Genomic DNA, 13,493 nt, shown 5'->3' on the forward strand with positions numbered 1-13,493 from the left:
TGTGTGTTTGAAGCCATGGGTTTCACGGTTCGTGTGGTGTAACCGTGCCGTATCATGATCATGTTCAAGACCCATACACCATTCCAAAGTTCGGATGGCGATATGTATACAACAAGTAAGGTACGTGCTCCTGCACATATACTCGATCAATATCTACTGTAGGAACGGTCAAGGTTGACGAGTTTTTGCATCATGCACTTGGATATATCGTTGCTGCTGCCTTCCTTGGAGAGTCTCCTGCTTTTCCACTCCTTGTAGAAATTAAGAAGACCAGAGACAGTATTATCCACATGGTCACTGAACACTTATCTTATCAGCACAAGAACTGCAGTGTTGCAAAAGCCGCCAGAAAACAGCTAGTAACCTCAACACGACAACCCTCAGAATGTAGGCTCAAGATAGGGCTCAAGGCTCTGTCCCGGTGTAGTCTGTAATGTAAAGGCGACAATGTAACAACCGCGAGGAAGAAGTCTGGATATTTTCCTCCCTTACCGCGGTCACTACTCACCTCCCTTTATTTGTCTTTGGCTCCTTCCCCTCTCCCATATCCCATTCGCATGGTCGCTCGCCATCAGGCTTCGAACCCCTTCCCCTATCCTCCATGACCGTAGGTGTTTTGACCACGACCAGAACAGACGAGAAGCAGTGGAGCGAATCCCCAACTGTGTTCGAGGGCGCAGCGAACTGGGAACAGTGTTTACATTGTAGCAGCGGTGGCCCGTTCGGTGAAAGCCCCTTGTACTGCTGTAGCTGCTGGCTCATTGCGAAAGGATAAGGTGCTTGTGAGGGGTTTCTGCGGCATGCTTGAGTCTACTATATTGTAGTAGTGTAGAGCCTGGAGGACGAATGCAGTTTCAATGAGGCGTGTGCGTGCGCCCTTCATCCTTGTGAAGAAAACGCTGGAGGCGTAGGTACCATGTGTGCCATGTTATAGGATTGGCAGCAAAGTCTGCACATGCAAAATGCCTGTAGCAACACGAGCCAAAGTCAGGTTGAAGTTCATGCACGTGTTTGTCTGTAAAGGGTGTGCCTGGAGTCCATTTTGTGCTTCCTCTCGTTCTGTGTCAAGACGTTGGAATTCTCAACAGAAAATAGATATCACAAGTACTTATAGAGGTAATCGATCGTTGGTGGTGTGCTCACGGTATTACGCCAAGTATGTGCCTCATCACGGCGCCGAATGTTGAGTATGTATTCTCGTCGTGAGAGCGTACTGTTCCCGTCTTGGGTTGTTCTGAATTTGGGGCGTCAAATGTGTGGGACGACACCATCAGGGAGCGCGAACCGTATCCGATGGACCCGCAGAAGAAGATGGTCACATTGGAAACAGAGAGATGCGACGTAGCGGCCTGAGTCGAGTTTCGGGAGCTTGTCGAGTGGGCTTGTTCCAGATGCGAGTGAGTTGACAAGAGGGGTGAACACCCACCTGGGTACACATCTCCATCTTCCGATCTGGATTTCACACGGATGGAACCTCGAAGTGTTCTAGAAGATGTTGAAGAGGGGCACAGGAAAGGTTGACGCTCAGGCCATGACAATTGCCGTATGTACATAGGTACACCTCGTAGTCTCATACTATACCCCTCGAGCCTCTCGCCTATCGTACCGGGAATGATCTCATGCAACAAACAACGCCATCCATGGGATGATTGGAAGGTCCCCACCACGTCCACGATATTGGTATTTACCTTACAACAATCTTAGGTGGGTTGGTTCTGGAGAGGGAATTGGCACTTGCTTTGCTTCGCTGTCGAATTCGTTATCTTGATGAGAGAAAACAAGATATGTTAAGTGGTTGCGCCTGATGGAAAGACACGAGAACCATGTGTCGATGTTGCAATGTCATGTCTCGGCAGGCAAAAAGCACCGTTCGATGTCGCCATGCATCTCAAACAGTGTCTGCTTCTCGGCCGCTCGAAGCGATCGCCGCACACAGTGTGAATCTTGAGGTTTCCATACTCGGGCATTCTGGATGGGGCAGCCTCTCACTTCAGGCCAGTGGGTTCATATTCTTTTGCGGTCCGTTTTCCAGCTCTTGTGTCCTCGGATCACAAACCGACCGAAGACCTTCGTTGACCGTGACCAGCCGGCTCCTCCCACAAAGGCCTTGCGACCGGACTGGGAAAGGAGATGCCCTAGAAAGATCTAAAAAGCTATGTTATGCCTGCTTTGGGCGTGGTCCGTCTTGTCTGAGTCGTCTTCGGTTTAGGGGGTCTGCCAACCTTTTCGAGAAGGCAACTAACTGTTCAGATCTTCCGGACTCTTACTGGAGAGGCTCTGGATAGTTCTCTTTGGTGCCATTGCAGTATGAGTGGGGTGAAGAAGCAGTGAATAAGGGCTAAGACAAAACGTACTGATAAGCAAATGTCGACACCATAAATGTATGACATGTGCATTTGTGATATGTCTTCTGCCAGAATGAGTGACGAACTTGATCGCTAACTCTTAGTAAGATGTATAGTTGGTTGAGAACTGCAGCGTGGGGTCAGTGTCGTGCATATCGGCATTGTCTGCGTTTTCTGGTTGGACCATGGCTGCTGGGTAAGTCGAACATCCTGACAAGGGAAGTGACATGATCAACGTTTCCGAGGCCGTACACAGTAGACTGGCAGTAGAGCGAGGAATAAGAAATGACGATATCTAGAGAAGGGTGCTGTACATAGTAGGCAGAATGGCGATATTAAACCTTGAGCAGAACCTAGCCCGATCTACCTCCTGGAGATCTCGCTCGGGCCGGGTTACCTGTTTAACCCTAAACTGTTGATGAGATCCTGGACTTCATCGGAAGTGGTCGGCGACTTGACGTACCGTCCTGCTCTGTTCACCCAGCCAGGCCTGCTAACCATTGCTTATCCATCCGCGACATGAAATCACTTCATGGAGGTGGTGATGGATCGTACCTCCTCTGCACATTCTGAGGCTAGTCCAAAGTGACAAGGAGGGTGCAAGGCACCAGTTCACCAGGAAATCATCATCCCCTTGAACATCAAGATCTCTTGGAGGAGTTGACCGGAGCGTTTGACCGAAGATACTGGTTTCCTCGGCAATCCATAAACCCCTTCCAGTCTGCTCAGAATGGGAATGCCATTTGCATACACATTCCACTTGATGATACCCTCTCACAGAACTGGCCCTAGAACAGCCAAGCAACACACCGGATGAATGTTACGCTGGGACCCACTGACAAGGACCTGGAGGGCGAGGCATAGCGGAAATGTTGGAAAGCCCACATTAACACAAATGGGGCGAATAACTCGCCCATGGTCTAGAGCATCATGAACTCCACCGTGCTGTCTGGTTCAGTTGCAGAGACAGACGAGCGTGTGTTTCTTCTGTGCTTCGGGAACTGAGACAACGTGTCAAGTAAGGTAGGCGAGTCGGGACCGGATGGCCTAGGCCGTTCGTAGACCGAGCTACGCAGGAAATCTAATATGGCAAGTGTAAGAGATGAGCCGCAGACTTAACCAAAAGGTTGTCGACCATATTTGCCGCTCCATAAGCCGGCTATACAGATTGGAAATTATGGCAGGCCATGCTTGTAGTTCTTCAGGTTGAGAGGTATCCATTGTTGACCGGTCGCCAGTTTCTAGAATTTCGTCCCCAGGAGGAGCACGAGGTTCAACACCGTTCTCTAGGTTTTTGCATTGGAGGGACGGCCTGGGGGATATTGCTTGGTCGGACGACGATGTCCATTGGTGAAGCGGGGGTGTCGAATGGAAGAAGCGTTTCAAGGGAACCTGTTATCTGCACATCATATTCCATTTGGCAGCGATACACCCCGTTTGAAACGGGACATTCAGGGGAATCAACAAAGGGTGCCTCCACGTAGCTCTAGACAGGAAAGGGTATTCCAGCCCTGGGCTGACACAGGTACGCGGTAGCTGGCGTGTCTGGAAGTCGGGCAAGTTGTCAGCTATGCTAGAAGTACTGATGGCAGCAGCCGCGGGTGCCTGGGGATGGTCTCGTAGCCTCGACAGCTAGGTAGAGATATATAACCTTGAATGTGTGGAGAGCCTCAAGCCGTCAATACGAAGCCTGGTCTAGTCTCGTCCTTGTTACCTTCCTTGGTGGATAATTGGAGCTGTCTTCGAGGCTCACTATCCTCGTCAGAAATGGGTACCAATCGACAACTGACTCCCGGGATAGAAAGAGGCGTTAGAGTCGGACGGATCTTGACAATTGGGACTGCGCACGTTTTGGCACGTACATATGGTGAATGCTGGACGTTATGGCAGCACTTGTGCATAGCTGGGCCACTTTTTGATTGTCCGCCACCATTTGCTTCCGGTTTGCAGAGAGGTTTGCTCGGCGCTGGGATAATTAGTACGGAATCGGATTGAGATAGTTAGATAGGTAGTTACAATAGAATAGGAAAGCAACTGAAACAGACGGGCGCTCAACATTAGATTATAGAATACTGACCAACTCTCTAAAGCGCCATTATTAAACACTAGTGTATACGTCGGCAATGGAAGTATGTAGTATACAGTAGAGGCATCTGGTGCAGCAGACTGTGCAGCGGTTTTCATAGTGTAAGGTCCTACTGTGGACCCCGATCCACAGGTTGCTGTGTCTCAATCTGGAATCCCTACTATCCATGTGAAAGCACGCTGATTCGGTGCGCTACTATGGAGCGTAATGGCCGGCACCCCCAGACATCAAGAAAAGCGGGCTTCGAGGACAATTGGATCCTCGATTCGTATACGTATACTTGCTTGTACCGAAGAGACTGTCGAGACTATGTACCGGAAGAAGTAGGTAACCTTACGTCTTGATGTTGTAAGCCCCAGACATGGTGGCAACCAGAGCAGGTACCGCATCTCGTTTGCTTGCCTTGCGCGCACCCGCCTTGCCGTCATGAGGTGGACAACCTAAGGAGACAGGCAAATATGAGGCACATCATATGCCGTGTTAGGTTCGGGGAGAAGGAGAGGTGGTTTCGGGGCAGGAGCGATCAGATACCTTCCCCTTCCTGCTACCCGCTTGTTGTTTGTGGTTGGAAGGTGTCGTGAAGGACTCAGGTTATGCCATCGGATCATATTCGGACTGGAACGCACTTATTTGATGGCTGCTTCTTCCCCATACCTTGCAGGATATCTGTGCGTATCTTAACCTCGATATACGACGACCTTTACAACCGCTACTGGAAACCAATTGACTTTATATCAAAAACACCAGCACGGCATCCGCTACACGGGGCTTACATAAAAGCGACGGTACGTGCTCTTATAACAACAAGCTGTTTAGCTGTGCGACCCCTCTCCCCTCCTCTCTGCCTGCTTTCGGCCACATCTACTACTACGGCACTCGTCAGACGAAAACTACTACGGTACTTACCGATGTACAACTATTCTTGTTGACTATAGTTTTATTCTTTTTCTTTCTTTTTTGTGTCGGGAGTTGGGCTCTCGGATAATACGTTGTAGCAAAGATTTCTGTGTCGTGCTACTTCTGTAGGTTGTCCTATCGTGTTAAACCTCGGGGAAGCTGCCCGAGGTGAAGAGTGCGGCGGCCGACTTGTGATGCGCATCAGAGTCATTGTTCCGTCGCCCCAGTACCTTCCATTTCTTGAAATCGATACCCAATACGGACTCAACGAAATACGCTCTACCCTCATGCGAAACCCAATCGTCCTCTGCCTACCGGTATACTAACTATTCAACTAAATAGTAAAAAGAAAAACGAGAAAAAAACTGGGGGCTTTGTTTCCATCCCCGAGAGCGACGGTCATATCACTCGAACTATTTCGGACCGCGAATCCACCACCGCATTCCGCTCAGCGTCGATTCCCCAACTCGGTGGTGTAGGAGTGCAGGAACTCCGCGACGCAAGTCGGCCTGATTTGTTCACAACTGGTCAACGCCATTGACCGAGACGTACGACACGGTCACAACGAACCAGCAAAGAGGGAGTTGGAAACTTTGGCGCATCCTCGACGAGCCACTTGGTAGAGGTGTTGTGTAGTGTAGCATCACGCACATCCTCCGCCCCCCAGGCTGCCTACCCACAGGGCACCGCACCCCTGGAAAGTCAGTTGTGTTACCGTGTTAGCCTTCCAAGCGGAACGGCGACCGCTGCAACGGGCGGGGCGACCTCGCTTGTCAGATCCCACCACACCACTGCACCCGACCTTCGAGGTCCGTCCTGGTCAAGGGTCAGGTTCAACGTTGGAAAAAGAGCCCCAAGATCCCTTCACCGTCCATGGGTGAAGAATCACCATTCGCTCGACCACCTTCCGGCTTCTCTAATACCTTTTCCCACCACCACTTCAACCCGGTTCTCTCTTCTGGTTTTTGTTTGTTTCTCGGGACAACTCCCCCTCGTATGCGAGTGTCGACTTTTCCTTCATTGATTGGCAGCATCACTTTGCCATCCTTCTTTCATTAATAACAAACACACGGTACCAAGCACGGCTTCCGCACCCCTGCTATTACGCCGTAACCAGGTTGCGGCCTAGCGCACCCAGTACACTCACTGTACGACGCCATCCCTACCGCCCACCACCCTCCTCGACATCCGAGGCCCAGCACTGTTATCCACATTCTGTCGCTGCTAGTGCCTCCAGCCATGAAGCGCTCCCTGAAGTGGTTTAGTTCCAAAACCACCTCCAGCCCCAGTAACAGTCCCGAGCCTGCGGGGCCCTCCGTTGGGGCCGGTGGAAATAATAGTTATCGCGCATCGCCTTCCTCTGTTTCCGCAGCGTTCAGGAACCCATCGCCTTCCGACTCAACCACCGATTCACCCTCTTCCCTTCTTCACCCATCCTCGCCGTCGCCGTCCCCGACACCCCAACCGCTAACCCCCCGCGACTCCGTCTTTCCTCGATCCGATCTTTCGCCACTCACTGCCTCGAAACCCATTGACATTGCGGTCTCCCATCGTCGGTCCACTGCATTCATCTCACCGGCTGACCGCAATCCCATCACTTTCCCAACCCACGATCTTGACGATCTTGACATCAACTGGGACCAAGGCCCTTGCCTCGCCGACCTTGGTTTCGACCCTGACGTCGACATGACCGCCGGTCAACATTTCGACTCGGCCTTGAGCCGCAGTCGACAGGAATCCTTCCTAGGCACTGGCGCAAAACCCATCTCCATGGCAAACCCTAATCGCGACCACGTCAACCGCATCCGTCGCGAAAGTATGGCTGGCAGTCTTAGAGCAGGCAGCCTTATGGCGGGGAGTCTCATGGGTAACGGTATGAGCTGGGGCGGCATTTCTGTTGGAAGCTTTATTCGCGAAGAGTAAGTTGTTGTCGCTGTTCCCTGCACTTGGGTGTGCTTGTTTGTGTCCTTGGCGTTAGTCGGGAGCAGAGTTCTTGGGTATCCTGGAACTGGATCGCCGCCGAGGACTGTCCGTCGGTTGTTAACACCGAAGCTGACCTGTTTCGATGTCGTTAGTATGATGATGACAGGCACTTCACCGTATTTAACGCACCAGTCTCCCTCGTTCCATTCTTCGTCGTATATCCCCAAACTCGAGGCCAACTTCATGCGCGATTTCACCTGCTGCGACAGGACGTGGCCGACTCTCCATGATCTCCTTCAACATTACGAGGAGAATCACCATGCCACCGCAGCACCGAACACCTCCAACCAGAATCTTAATACCTTTGGCACCAACCAAGGGAACGCACGCGGGACCGCCAGTCGTGCCACTCCAACTCCTGTAGCGAGTAGAGCTCAGCCAGGAGCCCAGGCGATGAATGGATATCAAGGTCAGCGTCATTTGAGTGTTGCCGGCGCAGGAATGGGCCTTGGCGGTATCGGACAGATGATGCGGCAGCAACAAGTAGCTCCAGCTGTGTCCAAAATGACCTCCATGTCACATATGAACGATGATATGGATACTGTCGGAGAGATGGAGCTTGACGAGACCGTGGGACCTATGGAGATGGACGATAATCAGCGGACAATCCAGCAGACTCGGCAATTGTTTGGGCAGCAGCAGCGTCCTCAACTACACCTGAACAGCTCTGGGCTTCCGCACCAGGCTTTGCGCACTTCTCAACCCCCAACTCCTGCTGCTGTCAGCTTTGGTTTCCAGAACAACCCGACCGTTTCGTCAGTCAACACGCCAACCCTGACAACACAAGGAGGCCTACCTCAGCGGGGACAGTTTGGTCAGGAAGATGACAATGGTGATGACATGTCCGGAATGCCTATGAAGATGAACATCGGCGGTGTGAATCTAAACGGCGGTCAGCTTGGAGGACTGGCGGGAAACTTGGCTTTCGGAGCTTTGGGAACGATTGATGATCCTGCAAAGAGGCTGTATAGCCCTGGTGGTACGACCCAGATGACGAGCCAGCAACGAGCGTTCGATGCCCAAATGCAGATGCAGCAGCAGTTGCAGCAGCATCTGGCGTCGATGAATCTCGATCTGAATCAGCTTGCTCCTGGTACAGACCCTGCTCTGCTTCTGCAGCAGATGACTGCGCTCATGATGCCGCCGACAGAAGAACACAAGCCTTTCCGCTGTCCCGTCATTGGATGCGAGAAGGCATACAAGAACCAGAATGGTCTGAAGTAAGTTTTCACCCCGACGTGTTTCTTCTTTGAAGTGCAATTTGTTGCCCTTTGCAGAAATTTTCTTTGGTCGGCCACCAACGCCAATCAACCCCATACTTTCGCTTTTCCCAACTGCATTCCTTCCCCAAGTCCCACTAACAATCGAACCAGGTACCACAAGACCCATGGACATTCGACCCAGCAATTGCATGAGAACGGCGACGGCACCTTCTCGATCGTCAATCCGGAAACGAGCACGCCTTACCCTGGTACCCTGGGTATGGAGAAGGAGAAGCCCTTCAAATGCGACGTTTGCGGAAAGCGCTACAAGAACTTGAATGGTCTTAAATACGTAAGTCGATATCTACCTTCAGGTCATTGTCACATACACAGTGATGCTTACACAGTTTCAATGATAGCACAAGCAACATTCCCCCATGTGCGACCCTGAAATGAGAGCCCAGCACCAGAATTTGATCTCGACCATGATGTCCAACCCAGCTGCGCTCATCGCTTTCCAGCAAAACCTGCCCAACATCAACGAAGACGTCATGTTGTAGGACGAAAGCGCATTTGATAAGCAGTTGGACATGGCCAAGATCGACAAACGACCTTGCGTTGTCCCGGGTCGCAGTCCACGTGAAGTTTAATATACCCAGCGTCCTCGGCTTGACGTTGTGGGGCCACACGGCATCCGATCCAATCCTTGGAAAGGTCTGATGGCGGAGCCCTGTGTCCGATTCCCGATAAACTGCCGTCTACTGTTGTCTACTGTTGCGGCCGCCATACAAGTCACGCATCGGTTAACAAAAACGCCTCTCATCTCCGGTTTTCATGTTTGACTTCACTGTTGTGTTTTGGAGGGTCAGAAAAGTTCCATCTCGGGTTTACACTACACCTTTCAGTAGCAGCATTTTGCGTGGCGTTTTTTTTTTCTTTCTCTATTTCCTTTTCTTTTTTTCTTGTTTGTTTCCAATATTTGTCACGGTACATGAGAGGAGAGGAGTGTACAGAAAAAAAGAGTCAAGTGTTTTTCTATAGGCTTTGTATGGCTTTGATGAAGGGAAGTACGTGTGGGAAAAAAGGGATGTCTGGGAAAATGAGAAAAGTTTTAAAAGCTAGAGGGGAATGGCAGCGAATGTCTGTATTCTTGGTCTCGGATCTGGAGGGAAAATGTAGCAAGTTGAAGAAGGCGAAGAATCTCTCAAAGAAGAGGGGGGTTTTGCCGGCATATACCCCCTTATACCCAGGAGAGACGAAGAGAAGACGGGTGAAGGATCGAGAGAAAGACCATTATAGAGGTAGGATTTCATACACCGGTGGTTCTCAGGTAGCGTTAGCGTCTTACCCGTTATCCGCTTTGATTTATTCATTAGAGATACCATTACTGGGAAAGACCTATTTTAGGTGCTAAAGGATGCGAGCGGGATGGGATGGATCATGATACCCCCCTGTGTCCAGGAAGGTCGCTTGCTTGCTTTACCTTGTTGGGGAAGAGCCAAGTCGATGGAGCGTAACGCTACCAAGTAGAATCATCTCTGAATCTTCGGTCTCAAATTCTCAATTGGGAAGTCTAAGTGGGAGTACGGTAGTCTGCTCTTTCTTTTACTTCTGCTACCTATCTGGTCTATCTCACATCATTATCGGTGTCGGTCGTGTTCCACGCTTCTAGAAAAAGAAGGGTTGTCTCTTTTTCGGGTAACTACTAGACTTAACCCGTCTTCAGCGGCAGAGCGGAAGTGGCAGTGTTCTACAGTAGATGGTTAGATATCGATAGACAAAGTTGAGTGAGCCAAACAGTGTGGGATAACCCATTCTTTTCATGGAACATCATAACAGCTGTTTTATCAGGAATTTCCTATTGAATGCGACAGCTTGCCTGTCTCTAATGTGTACCTATGGAAAACTGAATGTGTTGCTTTACACTTAACGGTCCGCCTGCTAGTTGCAAAATGCGGATCGCTTTGATTGTTGTCCGTGTTCGAGAAAAGAAGAGATACAACAGGTTAAGTAAGTGGTGGCATATCATTCGCACATTCAAAATTGGTGTCTCAAAGGAATGAGAAATCAAATAGCCTTCATCAATGGCGGATGGCCTTGCTGATGGCCTGTCTACAAACGTCCTTGCCTCCCTTTCTGACACAGGTTAAAATCGCATCCGAATTTGACATAAGAGAATCCCGTTCGAAGCAGAAGAAGGATGTACTGTAAGCACCTGGTTAACCTTCAAATGCTTTTGCTTATGGACTGTAAAACTGCAATGCGCTAACAAACGAAGCCACACCCTTCCAATACCCCTTTAATGCCACGCACCAAGTCTAAACCTCAATCGTGAAATGGCTGATCTGCGAATAATAAGCATGGACAGCCAGCTCGAGAAGCCACACGTCACCAAAGACCTCGGCACCATCAAACCCGCCAATGACCAGCAAGCGACTATCATAGAGTACCGCGCCGTGATATCCCCTACCACTGGGTGGTAGGCCGTAGACCCGCCTCTTGTCCCACGACATGGTCACAAGGTTTAGGAGGAGGACCTCGTTGGAGTACTCGTTTCCGTCGTGGCCGCCAATGACGAAGAGGTACGAGCCGACAATGGTCGCCGTGTGCGACAGCCGACGATACGTAATGGGGATCTGGACGGCCTTCCACACGTGCGTGTCGACGTCGTAGACCCATACGTCATTGAAGCACTCACCGCCGTCGGAGCCACCATAGATGATCAGCTTGGAGCCCACCATGTTGGCGGTGTGATAGCCGCGTGCCTTAGGCCGGATATCGCCGCCGCCAGTGGTCGTTCCTGATACTCGTACCTCCGAGCCCTTCCCACCGCCGCTTCCGGCCCCGTTCCCTCCTGATGACGAAGATGACTGATCGTCTGGCCCCGGTGACCCCTCTGATATTAGTTTCCACGACATTTTGTTGATGTCGCTCACGTCAAGCCGCCATATGTCATTGAGCGCGCGGACACCGTCGCCTCCGCCGAATACGTAGATGCCGTTCTTGTAGAGACAGGCTGTGTGTGCCCGCCGTTTTGAGGGGAAGTCCTTCCCGAGAATGAGGGGCTTGGACCACCGGAAGTTGACCGTGTCCAGCACATAGACGTCGTTGTAGTAACTCGGTCCGTCGCCACCGCCAAAGACAATCAGCTTCTTGCCCACGGCGGTGCACGTCATGGCGCGCAGCGGCACTGGGATGTCGCCCACCACCTGGGGAGCTGACCAGTAGAAGGCGTCGGCGTCCAGCACATACAGCGAGTTGAAGCACGTCCGTGAGTCGCACCCGCCGAAGACGTAGACGTTGGACCCGATGAGCGTTGTGGTATGCGCGCGCAGCGCCGTATGTGATGCCCCTGAGATAGGCGCCTTGCTCCAGTACATGCCGGATGATGGCGCCGGGGGCACGTCCGGGGCGGTTCGGGGATCTACCAGTGGCGGGAACGGAGCGTGGTGTATCATTTGGGCACCGGGTCGAGCGCCGCGCGTGCCGCTCGCACGAGCAACAGCCGAGGAGGTACCAGGACGGCCACTCGCGATGGCGGATGTGGACCGCATGCCGGCCGGACGCCTGGATGAGGCCTCCCTACCGCTGCCGGCAGACGAGTCCTTGCGTTCTCTTGTAGCCGCAGTGCCTATGGTTATCGTGGAAGAATGTGTGCTATCTCGATTGTCGGGTAGGGTAGTGCTCGGCTGCCTGTAGCTCGTCGAAGAGGGCGTCGGCGTAGCTGCTTTGTGCGGAGGGGCGGCGTGCGAAAAGATAGGCTGGGAGATAGTCAAGGACGAAGCTGCGTTCCCTACTACATTTACAGCGGTTGAAAGCGAGCGCTGGCGAATAGACAGTTCTGAGGCCTTGGATACCTCAGAGGGTCTGCGCTGACGGTCTTGGATTTGCGTCCGGGTCGATAGCTGGCCGGGAGTATGTGCCTGGGAGCGGGGGACGGGAGGGGCTCGAGCATGAAGCTCCTCATCATCAAAGGCGGGCCCCCTGCCCTCGGTGGGAGTAGTGTTGGTGGGTGCGATCTTGCGGGAAGGCAGCACATTAGCGGTGTTCAATGGCGGCTGCGGTATGGGCGGAGGCGGCCTATCCCGCCCTGCTCCTGCTCCTGCTGTTCTGGCCTGGTCAGCCATCGTGGATTTATATGCGCATGTCGCGGCGCAACAATTGAGCGAGTTCTCGGCGGATGAGGAGACCGGACGAAACCGCGATGTCGTGTGTTCGGTGTCCCCTATGTCCGTGTCGGTACCTAGCGTGTCGGTAGCGTTTGGCCAATGCTCTGCAGCACAAGCTCAATTCGTCGATAAGGCGAGCGAGATCGGGGCGTAGCTGGCGATCAGGTACCGGGAGCGAAGGGACTTTTGGTTGTAACGGTAGACGGGGAGAAAAGACGGGAAGTTTATGTTAGGTTGGTTGACAAGAGACAGCCAAGCAGGGCAGTGAGGAGGTGGTTCGGGGGTTGTTACTGTGATGCCCGTTTGCCCGTTGGAGACGGGGCTCAACCATACCGCAATTGGGCGGCCATAGAAGACCTCAGCCCTCCACACTGAAACTACTGCGGCCCCTTGCATAAATTATCCAGCTCTGCCGGATTCATACCTACCCAGCTACCCACTTGCCGACGGGACGGGAGTTTCCCTTTTGATTCAGGACCAATTCCAAAGGCATGCCGAAGAAAGTTGCCTCCATGCGATATCTGGTACCAGATCACTCATTTGCTTGTGCGTACTACCTATGCTGTAAACCCTCGATCTTGTTTGTGACTATCTAACTGAGACCCGGACTTTGGATGCATGGTTGGTATTTACTAGTGTACACTACGGCACTGGTACATAGCCATCTGGGACCACAGCGGCCCATGTCCAGTGTGGAGTGCCGGCCGATTGAGAGATCCTACCTATGTACCTCTAGAGTCCGGGCGAGATCTTGATCAGTATTGTCGCTCGGCACAGGCACGGTACTGGTGTGGTGATAGGCCGCATTGGA

The 13,493-nt window shown here is 52.1% G+C and overlaps 3 protein-coding genes across 3 annotated transcripts; 1 reads left to right on the plus strand and 2 right to left on the minus strand.

Annotated features, from left to right (window-relative positions):
* Positions 1-6,465: 6,465 nt before the first annotated feature.
* Positions 6,466-9,289, plus strand: B0T23DRAFT_186248 (uncharacterized protein). Its single transcript, XM_062833145.1, has 4 exons — positions 6,466-7,247; positions 7,404-8,531; positions 8,685-8,865; positions 8,933-9,289. The coding sequence occupies exons 1-4, from the start codon at positions 6,568-6,570 to the stop codon at positions 9,071-9,073; spliced, it is 2,130 nt and encodes a 709-aa protein (XP_062690549.1). The 5' UTR covers positions 6,466-6,567; the 3' UTR covers positions 9,074-9,289.
* A 259-nt stretch (positions 9,290-9,548) lies between these two features.
* Positions 9,549-9,797, minus strand: B0T23DRAFT_322166 (uncharacterized protein; the record flags this gene model as incomplete). The annotated part of the gene is made up of 1 exon (XM_062835282.1): positions 9,549-9,797. A coding segment is annotated over one exon (249 nt), but the record flags the coding sequence as incomplete, so codon positions are not given.
* Positions 9,798-10,391: 594 nt separating this feature from the next.
* On the minus strand, positions 10,392-12,984 carry B0T23DRAFT_384035 (galactose oxidase). Its single transcript, XM_062837451.1, has one exon. It carries the CDS (start codon positions 12,638-12,640, stop codon positions 10,832-10,834), a length of 1,809 nt encoding a protein of 602 aa, XP_062690551.1. The 5' UTR covers positions 12,641-12,984; the 3' UTR covers positions 10,392-10,831.
* Between the last annotated feature and the right edge of the window lie 509 nt (positions 12,985-13,493).

The sequence above is a fragment of the Neurospora hispaniola genome, assembly GCF_033458365.1.
Source record: "Neurospora hispaniola strain FGSC 10403 chromosome Unknown B0T23scaffold_6, whole genome shotgun sequence".
Taxonomy (NCBI): domain Eukaryota; kingdom Fungi; phylum Ascomycota; class Sordariomycetes; order Sordariales; family Sordariaceae; genus Neurospora; species Neurospora hispaniola.

What these genes read in the sequence shown, in the direction of transcription:
- B0T23DRAFT_384035 (XM_062837451.1), bottom strand. Translation starts at nt 12,640, where the DNA reads ATGGCTGACCAGGCCAGAACAGCAGGAGCAGGAGCAGGGCGGGATAGG.
- B0T23DRAFT_186248 (XM_062833145.1), top strand. Translation starts at nt 6,568, where the DNA reads ATGAAGCGCTCCCTGAAGTGGTTTAGTTCCAAAACCACCTCCAGCCCC. An exon ending in AAGAACCAGAATGGTCTGAA is followed by an intron (nt 8,532 to 8,684) that starts GTAAGTTTTCAC and finishes CAATCGAACCAG; the next exon opens with GTACCACAAGACCCATGGAC. An exon ending in ACTTGAATGGTCTTAAATAC is followed by an intron (nt 8,866 to 8,932) that starts GTAAGTCGATAT and finishes TTTCAATGATAG; the next exon opens with CACAAGCAACATTCCCCCAT.